The sequence below is a fragment of the Helianthus annuus genome, chromosome 17 (assembly GCF_002127325.2).
Source record: "Helianthus annuus cultivar XRQ/B chromosome 17, HanXRQr2.0-SUNRISE, whole genome shotgun sequence".
Classification (NCBI taxonomy): Eukaryota; Viridiplantae; Streptophyta; class Magnoliopsida; order Asterales; family Asteraceae; genus Helianthus; species Helianthus annuus.
Genome location: NC_035449.2, coordinates 188789397 through 188804865, shown reverse-complemented (window position 1 = coordinate 188804865; position 15469 = coordinate 188789397). Strand labels below are relative to the sequence as shown.

General features: G+C 34.5%; 1 protein-coding gene across 1 annotated transcript; it reads right to left on the bottom strand.

Moving 5' to 3' along the window:
• Window positions 1-6549: 6549 nt before the first annotated feature.
• LOC110925410 (UDP-glucosyltransferase 29) lies at window positions 6550-14489 on the bottom strand. The gene is made up of 2 exons (XM_022169364.1): window positions 13138-14489; window positions 6550-6628 (listed from the first exon to the last, which is right to left on the bottom strand). The coding sequence occupies exons 1-2, from the start codon at window positions 14487-14489 to the stop codon at window positions 6550-6552; spliced, it is 1431 nt and encodes a 476-aa protein (XP_022025056.1).
• Window positions 14490-15469: the final 980 nt, after the last annotated feature.

Below are 15469 nucleotides of genomic sequence, written 5' to 3'. Positions count from 1 at the left end.
GAATGCAAAACTTGCAAAATTATATATATATATATATATATATATACACCACATGGATATTGGTAATGGGCCCTATGTACATAATAAAACGAACCCTAAGGGACCCTCAATTGAACTAGAAGGTTAAACAAATCTTGGGCTGTGAACTTATAAATAATATTACATTAAGTGAGTTTGGTATGTGTATATATGTGTGTGTGTGTGTTTGGGTAATCGATCGGTTTGGTTATTTTCGGTTTTAGATATATGACTAACCGAAAGTCCGGTTATTAAAAAAACGAACCATCAGTTATTGCTTCGGTTCGGTTTTTTCAGTTCAGTTATTCGGTTTCGGATAATTCAGTTTTATGCTCGCCCCTAGAGAAACGGTTAGTTAATATGCGGGGAAGCTATAAACTATGAGCTCAAAATATTGCTATATGGCTAGGAGCTTGTTGGTAGAATCTACTAGCTATGTGTGGAACAGGTGTAAAAAAGTTACATTTTTCTCTTTGCGCCGTTTCTTCTTCCCTTGCTCCTTTCCACTTGACCCACTTGCACATGCAAGTTATCTGGGCGGCATGGACTTTATTAGTGGGACGTCGCAGCAGGGAAGGATATCATTACCCTAGCCTTCCAGCTGGCAGCGGTTAATCCCCACCTTTCATTTGTCCTAAAAATGTGAGGATTCCAAAATTTGAATCAATGATCCATCTATTTAACCGTGTAACCGCCTTCATTTCTTCATTTTTCCCAATTTCACCAAAAACCTTTGGTTATTTCGGTGATCCTTCATTTTTCCGGCGATATACTTGTAATTCTTATAAATCGGTAAGTGTGTTTTATCCTTTAGTTTGTAATGGCTTCGAGTTATAATAATGATATTGGTGTCACACCCCGACCTGCAACGGATATGGTACGGGGCATGATGGATTGCCCATAGCTTTTGACAGTATTTAAAGTTTAAGTAATTAATTCGACCATATTAAATGTCACACATAACCATATAATTTCAAATAAAATACAATACAATATCCAAAGAAAATACGAAACAAAAGTCTTGATTAATTTATTCTAAGGCACAATCCTATGTGTCTTCTCATTGTGCAATCAACCTTGTGTACCTGTATCACGTGTAAAATAAATTTGGGTCAACAATAGTTGGTGAATAGATCTTTGATTTTAATTGAGATAAGACAATTCATTTAATTAATTTTATTAAAAAATAATTAACATGCAATTTTAAGTGTATCTGTGACATCTATCAATAATTCAACACAACCACATCACATAATGAAACGACACATAAGTAATGAAACAATAATGTGATTCAAGCCCCGAAAGGCGAAAAGCGAAACTATGAAACAATGATGCGATTCAAGCCCCGAAAGGCGAAAACAAAACTATGAAACAATGTGGCGATACCGAGTTTGACCCACGGCTGTGGGGAACTGGTGAGCCAGGTGGATCCACATGAAACCAATGACACAAAGCGATAAACAAGTAAGTGCATGTATATCAAACAAGTAACGAAACATATGATACAATTCATGAGCACATAAAGACATTTTGATTTGCATGTTGAAATAAATAAGAAACATTACGAAATTTTAACACACGATACAACCCAAAAAGTTAAAGTGACAAAAATGGGGGAAAAGTAAAATTTACTCAATGATTGCGTTCCATTAATCCTTAGTGAAAAACCGCACGAGAATAAGGGGTAAATCCAAATGACAAGTGTGATTTAAAACCTAGATAAACGAATGCAACAAGGAAATAGTAAATGTTATGTTTGGCATAGCTAAATGAACGAACACGATATGTTGGACTCGTTGGGCCTAACAAGCCTCTACAAGGCTACGCCAAGCCTAAAGGCGAGCCTAAATAAGGCGAGCCTAAATAAGGCTACCTAAACTAAACTAATTAAACTAAGAAAGCAATAAATAAATGAATAACAAAAAGAAAAGGAAAATTTCCTCAAATAAAACTTTACAAATGAGAAGAGATTGAAGGCAACACCAGAGCGGAAATAATAAAAACTAATACGCACAACACCCAAAGGGGTATTGCACATGTGGAACAACTAAATTTGGTTATTCCATTTGTTTATACTAAACTAGGTGTTGCAAGCTATAAAGAACCAAGCAAGGGTATTTATAGGTGTGAAAGGGAGCACAAAATGGTATTTGGGGCGATGTGGGACGAATTTAAAATGGGTTTTCACGTCTGGCAAATCAGCAACAAACACCAACTTGTTTTCGCGATTCCCGCTTCGTTATAACTCCGTTTCACGCACGGTTTTTGCCTATCTTCATTATTTTCAGAGTACTATCATATGGAAGAAAGTAATCCAACATTCATGGTGTCAAGAATTGGGCTTAAACCTTGGATCTTGATACGGGTCAAGGGTTACGTTCTCAAATTTGTGTTTGTGATTCCCGTTACACTTGGGTTCAGTTTTATGCATCATTTGAACCTACTTGCTCCTTAGTATACCAAGTATATATTGGGGCTTGGAATGAACCAGAATGATAGCTCAAGGACGGAGAAAAGTTGGTAAGAAAGTCACCCGAAAGTCATCTTATGACAAAACTAACAATGCAACATGTAGAGCTTTTTACTTGCTATCATTTACATATAAACCTTCCAAAACACAATATCCTATCTTAAGGCATGTACTAAACATGCCCCAATAATACTTTCAAGGGAAACTCGGTTTTGCATCAAATATGAACATCAACTTGGGGGGGGGGGGGGGAATGGTTCCTAAGACGAAGACGGGCCCGAGATCGAGACTGTGCCAGAGACACAAGCCGAGCATGAACCTAAGGCCTCTTAACGTGGAAGACGATTGCATAAAAAGGAGGCTACCGCTCCTTGGGCGAAAAAGACCTACCAACCTTGTTCAAAAGACGAGGAGTTTAAGCTCGCAAGGGCTTAGCTCGACATCTCGGAGGATCCCAAAGTTGATAAGTGTTATTTTTTGTTTAAATTGTAATTATTATTTTAAAAAATAAAGTGTAACAATATATTTTCTAATTTTTTAGCCAACTATCAAAAATTACCCATTTTTGGGGAAAAATCCAGGCAAACTTTTTTGATCTCACGGGTAAAGGGGAATATTGGGACAAAGATTCAATATCAAGTAAGTGGACCAATATAAATGGCAAATGCCATGAGTTTCAAGAGGTTTTACAACGTATTAAGGACAATTGGTGTAGCGGTGAAAGCGACACGGATATATTAACAAAAGCGTTGAAGGAGTACAGCTCAACGTGAGGGACATTTACATACATGAAGTGTTGGGAGTTTCTACGTGCAAGTCTTAAGTGGGCCAAGGTACCAACCATAATATCTAGTAGTAGGCGCAAGGCAAAACGGTCCAAAACCTCCTCTTCGGTTGATCCGGAAACGCACACTTTCGATGCTCGAAACGTGATTTAAACAATCCTAATAATGTGGATGATGAGGAGGAGGAAATGGATTTGCCCTGACCGGCCGGTAAAAGAAGTGGTGGAAATGGGAGAAGGGCATAGTCGTTTTAGGTGGGTGCCTAAATGAAACAAGATTTCGAGGAGATGAACAAATGACTTCAAGATATAAGATATACGAGACCTTGGACATAGGCGTTTGAAAACATTGCAAGAAAGAAACGCCGAAAATAAAATGTTCGTCGCGATCCAAGAAGCGAGACATTGGGTATTTATCTAAACCCATCGAGCACCTCCAAGGAGATGCCTTGCGCCTAGTACAAATTCATAGCCAACAAATCTGTGATAAATATGGACTTTAGAGCTTTATTTTTTAAGCATTCGTATGTTTTTAGTAGTTTTGAATGTTGTCTTTATTTTAAAGTATTACTAGGGAGAAAGCCCGTGCGATGCACGGCATGCATAATAGCTATTGTTTGTTCGTGGTAAGACGTCTGACACGGCCGGTGCATAACATATAAGACAATACGCCTACAAAGGGGTGTGCTTAAACTTTATTAAACCATGGACCATAAGTTGTTTCCTTGGCAAAACTTGCCGGCCAAAAAGAAGTGAAAAAAGATGTCTTCCAAGAAAAAAAACATGAAACAGAAAAATGAAAAACGCATAAACTCTCGCACGCCTTCCTATCTTATTGGATAACACATAGACCAAACTTTAGCTAACGCATGCCACCGTCATCCCCAATCCCATCACCAGCCAACTGACTGCAGTGAAATAACAAAAAGAAAACTATTAAAAATGGTATACTATGTTTACGTATATATGCATCGAAAAGTAGTACGGGTTTTCATTACTAACGCTAAGTGCAGACGGTATACCTTTCATGTGGGTCACTGTCAACTGTTTCTTCTGAAACCGAATCTGCATAAGCAGGCCTGGGAAGGAAAAGCACGAAACATTTATGTAGACGGTTATCCAAAAATAAATATGCACAATTACATTGTTTATGGAAATCAATCAATTATAGTTGAAAGTTTTTTTGTTGCCTTTCCATTTATAACGACACCAAGTTTATTTTTTTCAAAAGCCAACTTCTCCCCTTATATGTCTTTACAAATTCGAAGTGATGCGTTACCAAGTTTTTTTATTCCTATTTTTTTTAATGTAGAACAATGCACTTTTATATTTACGAACTCAAGTTTCCGACTGTTGTAGCCTCCTAATTTTAAAATAGAGTAAACATATACCAAGTATGTAAATAACATTTCAGATCGAGTAGAAAGGTAAATAGCACATCTTTAATTAAAATGTTTTATTAAACAGGGCACGAATAAAGTGTAAGCCGATATATACCTTACGATCGCTTCAACGCGCTTAACTGGTGTCGGTATGGGTAGCACCCCCTTGTCTTTAGCGGGGATCGATGGAGGTGTGGAAGAACTAAAGGGCTTACAACCATCCCCATCTAGCAGGACATTCTTGCAGTTGAAGGATTCAAAATGGCCATGATCATAATACGTACACGAATCAAGCTGGAGGGTCTGAGTGCTGCCCATAAGAGAGTGCAAACAATTCGGAAGTGTTGAAATGCTTCCATCAGCGTTCCTTACCATCACCGGAGTGAACTTATCCTGTATGTCAGTGGAATAAAGACTGTAGACAGGCCAGACTCTGCTGTGAGTATACTATGAGCAGTGGTCTTTGTCAAGCGTTGGGCGGTGTCTTCAAAGCAGACAACGACAGCTTCGGCTGTTGAGTCAAACACCTCGAGTTCTAGCCTGAAACTGTGCAAGGTTTGTAATTTATTTTCAGTTATAAGACTGCATGAGAATGGCTACAAATTAATACAACTAAACATTTTTAGAAACAAACCTTGCTCTCGGGAAGACAACGGGGTTTTCGCACCCATCACACCACATATCGTTATCTTCACGCCCCACACCTTTCATGCAATTCCCACCGCCACATGTCAGCCTGAACCACTCTTGGCTATTGCGTATGCGTTTGACTTCAACATGACAGGTGAATTCAGCACTCTGCATATATTACCAGCATAACTATAAACTTTAACCATTTGATTCAAAAATGATAACCAATATTGTGCTTATCCAAAATGACATATCCTAAGTGTATATTACGTTCTAATGCAAACCTGATTTGACCTTAACCAAAATGACCAACGTTTACATATGCTTGGTTCGCCACGAACTACGTACGCTCTTTATCCACCCAATATTAAACATTTTATGTTTTCAATAAATATTTATAAACGTGAATTGGGTATTAAAAAAACATTACTTTTTTTTTGGGTATTAAAAATGTGAATTCGGTATTAAAAAATATTTATAAATATTTATAAATATCTACAAATGTGAATCCCGTAATAAAAAATAGATTTCGGTATTAAAAAAAACTTTAAATTTTCTTTTCAACTGCTTTAATATAGTCCTCCTATGCCATGGCCACACGTGTAGACAGAGCGGTTATAGGTTGTTGGAGAGAAGGCGGGTATGGGCTGCAATATGGGCAAAGATTTATAAAGCCATTTAGATGGTCTTTTGGAATGGACAACAATAATTAACACAAAATTAAATGATGATTGTTATGGGAAAATGATAAGTCACTTACTTTTATTAGACTGAAACCGAGAAGTTAGGGGTTTGCATACAAAGGGCATAACAATTATAGCCATATTAATATAATAAAGTAGAATTAAAAACATCATTAAAGCTGTATTTATGAAGGTAAATATGTAGTTAGGGTTTGGAATCAATGTTCTTTAGTTGATGTATGGTTAGAATATAATTTAATGTCATGTTATATTAGAAACCATACATACTGTAAGGAACATGTATAACAATATATCACTAAGTAACATTAACTATTGAGTATTTTTAAAATATGGTTAAGAACACATAGTAAATTAGGTGACATATACAATTATTATGATTGTTTCTTATGTTATAATTATTAACAGTATTATTATTGTTATTATTTTTATTAGATGACATGGATAAGTCAAAAGGCATAATGTAAACCTATGTGCTATTTGAGTAAATGTTTATCAATGATTCATATGATAGTAAGATGGTGTAACCTAAGCGAAGCCCCACTATCATGATACTTAAGATGCTTAGATGGTTATGAATAATTCACAAGACGATATATATGATAATATAACATTTATGTAGACGCATTCTCTCATGTTATTCCTTTTTACTTAAAAATTTTGCAATTATTAAACATTATGATGCATTTTTTAAATAAAAAATATTAGAGTATTATAAAGGTTATGTTCGTACAAAAATCAGGGGGGTTGCTTCTTGTCATACAATAACAAAAAAATGATTTTGACCATTTTGCCTTTACTACTTTCTCATGTTGTAAGACCCAAACGTGCAAAAAACTAATAGAACTGGGACACAAAGCAACTCCACTTTTGGTAAACTCCAACTTGGCCCATTTGTAAGTTATTTATTTGGATATACTCAATTTGAGATAAAATATAAATTAAAATCAACCTATGACATAAAATTGAAAAATGCAAGTTCAATAGTACACCTAGTGTTATATTTCGAGAAAAAGCACTGTGGATTAAAAATTGAGCTACTCGTGATACTTTATTGGTGATTGCTTTTATTTAGATAAAGAAGATGTATGTAATATGTTTATAACACCTATCAAACATTACCACTGAGTTATTTATACCCATTTTTATATAATTTATAATTTAAAGATGCTATTGGTATCACACTATCAGTAAACACATAATCTTATATAAGCAATGGTTTTTATTTTGTGGGTTCGGTAAGTTTGGGTCAAACCCAGTAACATATTTAGCTAAACATAATGTGTTCGTGTGACCCGTTTGTCCCATTTATTTTATTTGTTTTTTTTATAATTGGCGACCTCGATCACGCCCTTTGTGGCGGGTTAAGCCTCTTTCCAAATGGGTAATATTGCACAAAGGGACAATCCACGACATTGTGGCAGACACTAATAACCTTCAAGTAAAGCCAAAACTAAATGTTCATATTGAATGGATGTCATAGAATTTGAATACGAAGCATTGACAAATGCTAATACATGTCCAAATGAATCCTTTACAAATGCTAATATTGAGATATTACATATTTTTGTAAATGAACTACAAAATGTAAATATAAACCATAATTTGGTTTTACATAGTTGGTGCTTGTACTAACCACTACTTCAAATAAAATATTCTAGTGGGGTACGCGTGTGTTGCGGTGGAGACCACAACACTTAGATTAGCAATATAAAAAAAAAAACCTTTAAACCATCAACCTGACAAAATTGGCACCAAAAATTATAAAAAACCTAAAAGTCCCAACTTAAATTGTTTAAACCACAAGTTTTAAAAATGATTATGTTCTGATGGTTTTTAAGAAACCAATTCAGTAACAAAAAATGACAGTCCATTGATTTTTGAATCTTAATCACCCCTTCAATTCCTAACTCTAGTTTCGATTTAAAAAAAATGTAAGAAGTGATTTAATAATAATAGGATGTACCATACATTGTTCAATTTAGGATCTTCGGTTATCTTGCTTGACCTTTTAATAATAATAACAATTCTCTAAAAAAATTGATTTAGGAGTTTTTATGCATCAACTGCACTTTAGGAGATCTTCGACAACATTTGACTTGTTTTTTAAGCCAACTTTTGATTTTAAAAATGATTATGTTCTGATGGTTTTTAAGAAACCAATTCAGTAACAAAAAATGACAGTCCATTGATTTTTGAATCTTAATCACCCCTTCAGTTCCTAACTCTAGTTTCGATTTAAAAAAATGTAAGAAGTGATTTAATAATAATAGGATGTACCATACATTGTTCAATTTAGGATCTTCGGTTATCTTGCTTGACCTTTTAATAATAATAACAATTCTCTAAAAAAATTGATTTAGGAGTTTTTATGCATCAACTGCACTTTAGGAGATCTTCGACAACATTTGACTTGTTTTTTAAGCCAACTTTTGATATGTTTGACACGACCCCTTCGTAAGTAAGTGGTTAAAATCTGCAAGGAAAATAGATTCTACTTCTTGAGTGTGTTTTCTATTGATATTAATCTATTAAATTTGACCAAATTACATAGAAAAGAACACCATTTGGACTACAATAATATCAGAAAGTGAAGTTGATGCTTCAAACATTAAACCACCTTTATGGTCATTTCTTTGATGAAGATGACAAAATAGGGGGTTAAGGTGGGTTGGGTCAAGTGCACGCATGTTCGAGTTTGAAAGGATAATATGCAATATGGGTCACAATGGGTCAGGTTGACCCGCATTCATATCGGATATAACTACATAAGCAATACCTCAAGTTGACCCACATTTATATCTAGTGTAAATATATCATGTCACTGATTTCCGCCTGAATATTGCTCCCGAAATTTAATCTTTTAAGAGCAATAGGAGCCTGCTTTGTAAGAGCATTCACTGTGATCAGTGTCTGAAATCTTGAAATCCGTAGCATTTTTCTTGCCTGTCAATTGTTCATGTACAAACAACACTATCTTTAAGAATTGTTATTTTAAATGGTACCTAAATTTGGTGGGTCACATCTTCCTTTCAAGTTAAGAGAGACTCGAAAAATAAACACATACCTTATATGCTCGAAACACAGTTTGGATTCGAGTGGCGGAATAATATTGATTATTAGAGGTAAGAAACTTTGATTTATTCATAGCTGGATATGTTTACCTTAGCATCTTTTAAATCAATGGAATCCTGCAATAAGGATCATTAGCCTTTAAATTTCCTAAAAAAGGAGCTATGCTTTGACTTTTGAGGTGAATACGACCATTTTCGAGCATTAGCATCCAATTTTGTAACCTAAAACTTAAGGTAACAAACGAACATTAACACACAAGTTCAAATAAAATTACTCTAGAAATTCGTTAAACTACATGCCATAACAAAGTAAAGAAAATAAACAATAATAAATGAAATGAATCCCTGAATTAGCTCTATCGAAAAGTGCAAATCCTTTGCGTAAAGTTCTGCAGGCAGAGTCTTCTGTTCACAACCGGATGAAGATCTTCCGTCAACGGGTTCGGTTCTCCCCCGATTGAAAACTTATCTCTTCCACATGCTCCTTGGCCGAAGCCATTGCAGACCAACAGGCACACAATGCACAATATAATTTGAATATTAATCACTCCACAATGATGCAACAATAAGCTAATGGATCAATGGCCTTATATATAACAATGGTAAGAGAGCAGAAGAGTAAAAAATTTACGCTGATGGACTCCTTGTCTTCGTTAATTATGAGTCTTCATAACAATGCATAAATTTATTTAGAATAACAATTAACTTAGACTCTTCACATGGGAGAGTATTATATTTGTTATTTACTATACATGTATTTGTACAAATGATTTCAAACTTTCGGTGACTTTTTGATTGTTATATAATTGTTAATTTAAGATGAGTCATAACATTCATTTAATTATAGTCCCTAGAGATCCATTTCAATTAATTATAATCGGTTAGAATTAAGATATTAATTTAATATTCATGTTGGAAGACAAATGTACCCCTAAAACATAATTAATAAACACATCGTGTGTTGTATACTAAGTCTTTCTAGTTGTACCTCTTAACTTTTAAGAAGTCCTTGTAGAAAAATGACAAATTTAACCCTCAAACACAATTAATATATGCATTGTGTGTTGTATACTAAGCATTGCTACTTATACCTCTTAACTTTTAAGAAGCCCTTGAGGAAATGCTTTGAAAGACACAAATGTATTTAAGAGGCTCATAATGAAGGTTGTAAAAAAGTTGATATAACTAAATTTTTAAGTATATATAGATTTCAAGTTAAGAGAGACTCGAAAAATAAACACATATCTTATATGCTCAAAACACAGTTTGGATTCGAGTGGTGGAATAATATTGATTATTAGAGGTAAGAAACTTTGATTTATTCATAGCTGGATATGTTTACCTTAGCATCTTTTAAATCAATGGAATCCTGCAATAAGGATCATTAGCCTTTAAATTTCCTAAAAAAGGAGCTATGCTTTGACTTTTGAGGTGAATAAGACCATTTTCGAGCATTAGCATCCAATTTTGTAACCTAAAACTTAAGGTAACAAACGAACATTAACACACAAGTTCAAATAAAATTACTCTAGAAATTCGTTAAACTACATGCCATAACAAAGTAAAGAAAATAAACAATAATAAATGAAATGAATCCCTGAATTAGCTCTATCGAAAAGTGCAAATCCTTTGCGTAAAGTTCTGCAGGCAGAGTCTTCTGTTCACAACCGGATGAAGATCTTCCGTCAACGGGTTCGGTTCTCCCCCGATTGAAAACTTATCTCTTCCACATGCTCCTTGGCCGAAGCCATTGCAGACCAACAGGCACACAATGCACAATATAATTTGAATATTAATCACTCCACAATGATGCAACAATAAGCTAATGGATCAATGACCTTATATATAACAATGGTAAGAGAGCAGAAGAGTAAAAAATTTACGCTGATGGACTCCTTGTCTTCGTTAATTATGAGTCTTCATAACAATGCATAAATTTATTTAGAATAACAATTAACTTAGACTCTTCACATGGGAGAGTATTATATTTGTCATTTACTATACATGTATTTGTACAAATGATTTCAAACTTTCGGTGACTTTTTGATTGTTATATAATTGTTAATTTAAGATGAGTCATAACATTCATTTAATTATAGTCCATAGAGATCCATTTCAATTAATTATAATCGGTTAGAATTAAGATATTAATTTAATATTCATGTTGGAAGACAAATGTACCCCTAAAACATAATTAATAAACACATCGTGTGTTGTATACTAAGTCTTTCTAGTTGTACCTCTTAACTTTTAAGAAGTCCTTGTAGAAAAATGACAAATTTAACCCTCAAACATAATTAATATATGCATTGTGTGTTGTATACTAAGCATTGCTACTTATACCTCTTAACTTTTAAGAAGCCCTTGAGGAAATGCTTTGAAAGACATAAATGTATTTAAGAGGCTCATAATGAAGGTTGTAAAAAAGTTAATATAACTAAATTTAAGTATATATAGATATAGATAACTAATGTTAATGAAAATTTTTATTTAATGAGATTATTCATTTTAATTTAAAAAAAAGAAAGAAATTAAAAATAAATAATTGGGTAATGATAATTAAATGATGGGTTATGTGGCATTATAGCAGTACATATTTTTTTTTAACTTTAATACTTACAATGGCTCTTGCTGATTGAGATGTTACATGTCAAATAAGAGCATTCACATCTATTTCATCATATCTTTATCCTAAATTACAATAAAAATACTATAATTTCTCTCTCCTTTTCAATTAAATAATATTTTTTATACCTTTGTCATTACCTTTTCTCTCTCATCCACTCACAACCACTTTCAAAATATATTAAAAAATTACAGGGGGTGAACAGTGTCCCCCTAAATATAAAGATGAACAGTAATATTTTCTCTCTCCTCCACTCACAACCACTTTTTATACTCTTTACTTATAAAAACTCCACACATAGAATTTGATGGAATGGATGTGAATGCTCTAAGACCATCCGTAGTGGGACGTTTTTTTTTAAAAAAAATTGAAAAAAAAAAACGCCCCAAAACGCCCCCCACCCCATTACATACGGCGTTGTTGGGCGTTTTATTTGGAAAATTTCGTTGTAGGCGTTTTATTTAAAACGCTGATTTTGTTTGTTGAATGCTTTGACCCACCAATCACTATCCACCTGCCCTGACAACTTTGACAACTTTTTGCATGTGGCCAATGGGATTTAAATACGCATTTGATTCTTGCAGAGTTATCAACTGTTTGCTTTATTTTTTTTTTTGTTTAATGATTGGAATGAGGGTTATTGGCATAATGCCCCACTACGCCACTTTTGCTATAATGCCCAAATGTGACTAGGATGCCACGTGTCGGATAATGCCCCATGATGGGGGCATTATAACAACTTACCACTACACATGGTCTAATACCCTCAAAGAATAAGATTTGATCCAAAGGACATACAATACCTGTCAACGGCAAACAAGCACTCATTTTCTTGTTTTTGTTTTAAATTTGTTAATCGCTCGTGTACATGTTCTTCAATCTATTTTCTTGTTTTTGTTTTAAGTTTGTTGATCGCGTTCATGTCCTTCAATCTGTATGTATTCAGCGTTTTGGGTGTACACCTAAAAGTTTATTAATTTAAAAGATTTAAAGGAATGGGTCAAAATCTGAGGAGCCAAAACCAGAAAAGCTAAACCTTTTTGAAAGCCATATGTTACGTTTGACACAAAATGCCTTTGATTAACACTACGATTTAAAACGAGTAGAATAACTAAAAATATGAAATATGCACTCTAAACTTTCATAATAATTATATATTAATACGGCTACACAAAAAGAGGGTAGCCTTCCCCTTTAACATAAACATGAGGATTTGCCTAATGAAAACATTGATAAAAGCATTTTCAAAAAACAAACACGAGTTACGGTAGCTAATTAATCTATATTAATTAATACTCTGAAGGAGCAGTTTTGTCTCTCTTCGGTATTTTAGTTACCTTTCAAAGTGATGCATTTTAAACTTCAGTTTCCACCGCACAATACATATCAATGGCAAATGTCTCACTTTTCGTCTTTGGAAGTCCCTTCCTACCACCGCGACTGCCACCACACTGACACAGTTTCAACAACTCGTCCACCACCACGTCTATCTCCTCCTCCCCTTTCTCTCTCAAACCAACACTCATTTTCTTGGCTTTTTCTCTAACACATGCCCCTAACTCACTCACCACCACACGTTGCACAACCGCGGCCACCTTCTCACGCATGAGACGTCCATTTCCGTCTCTAACCACCTCCACACCGACCCCAACCTCAACCGCCAAACGAGCATTGACAGGTTGGTCAAGTTGCATTGGCATTGCAATTATTGGAACACCAAACTTCATTGCTTCCATAACAGAATTCCAACCACAATGACTCACAAAACCACCTATGTTTTTGTGCCCTAATATTTTTGTTTGTGGAGCCCACCCTTCAACCAATAAACCCCTATCTTTTACCCTTTCAAGAAACCCTAATGGCAAATGTTGTGAAAGTTGAACTTTTGTTTCACATTTTGGAAACCTTAGAACCCAAATGAAATTCACATTGCTCATTTCCAACCCGTATGCTATTTCTTCCAAATCCGCGCTAGAAAGAAAATACTCGCTCCCAAAAGAAACAAAGACAGTGGATCCAGTGTCTTTTGTGTCAAGCCACTGTATCACACTGTCTTGTTTCGAGTCTGCATGACATGGGTCCACAACAAGAGGACCCACTGGTACAATCTTTTTACCGGTTAACGTAGAAAGATAATCAGCATACTTACTTTCAATCTCTTTAAAAGACTTAACAAGAACAATGCTTGATGAATTCCCAACACATTCCATAACACGATCTTTATCCTTCCGGTTATTCGCCGAGCTCTCAAGAATCTCATGCACGTGCTTGTATTCGTAGGTACGAAAGTAGATGGTCCTAAATGGAAAAGCAATGCCTTTAGAGTAGTTCAAGTAAAGGTGAAACATAGTGGCAGCCATGGTGGCACTTGTGGTGACGAAAACCACCGAAGGGATTCCAAGGGCAGCAGCCGAAACAGGAGCCCACGATTGAATCATGTCGTAAATGAGCAAATCGGGACTTAGGGTTTTCAAGATTCTTGAAAAGCGAGGGCTTGACATGTCGAAAGCTTGCTTGAGGGTAGGCATAAGATGGAGAGGGAGGCCATTGGTGGTGTGAAGGTGTGGTGGGAGATCCGGTAACGTGGGAAGGTGGAGTTCGATGAGACGAATCGAGGGGGAATCACACTCGTTCTTCAAGGTTTTCTTGACAGATTTAAGGTTAGCAGGGGTCGAACAAAGGTAGATGTTGAAGAGGTTTGTGTTGCTTAGTTTTTTGGCTAGTTCTAGAAAAGGAGAAATGTGGCCATGGCCTAACCATGGGAACATCAAAACAGTTCGTTTTCTTCCGTAGTTGTTCATCATCATCTTCGAACTCGAAAACAGTTTAGAATTCTGGTTGTTTTTTGAGGTTGTCTGTGGAGAAGAAGCTGTTTGAGGGGTGGTGTTATATAGGGGAAGATGCTAGCTTATTTTAATTACGTATAGGATTCACTTTCGATATTCAGTTATTTGGTAATAAAATATTAACTTCTAAATTCATAATTTCGATAACAATTACGTATTCTAAATTAAAAACCGTTTCGTTATTATGGTTTGGATTATAACCGCCATAACCATTTCATCTAACTATGGAAAGTATCAACCGTTTCTAGTTATTCATGGGATTTGATTTAGTGATTTTAGTAGTGAGATATATATGTATATATTTAGTGTTACCAAATGATTTTGCATTATAATTACATCTAAATAATGCCCATTTTTAGACGTTTTATTGGATCAATTAAGATTCGCCGTTATGGTGGTTATTATCCTAAACGAAGGTAACGGTAAATGTTTTATTTTTTATTTTTCAAGACTTCAGAAATATATTCTTTTTTATTTAATTTGAGAAATATTTATGGAATATAAAGCATATATATTTGACGAATTTTAAAAATTTTAATAGCCATATTATGTATTTAATTAAAATTTCAAAACTTCTTTTATGTATAATTTCAAATTCGGAAAGGATTTTCACTAGTTTGCTGGTTATTTCATTTTTAACTGGAATATATGTTACAAAATTAAAGGAAACTTAATTATTCTACTATGCAATTCAATACACCAAATAAACAAATAATTTACTTTGGGTTTATTTTATTCTAATATATACACACTGAGAGCATTGTATTAAGTAAAACAAAATCGATTTGATTCCAGTTTTGAAGGAATGAAGATTTTTCGATAAAATCTGAATTAAAAACCTAAGTAAAGATAATTTCCCGTTTAGTCATGGTCTAGTTTAGTTTATGTGGATAATGGTATGTTATGCACTGACTAATGAAGCTTATGTTTTCTTAAAA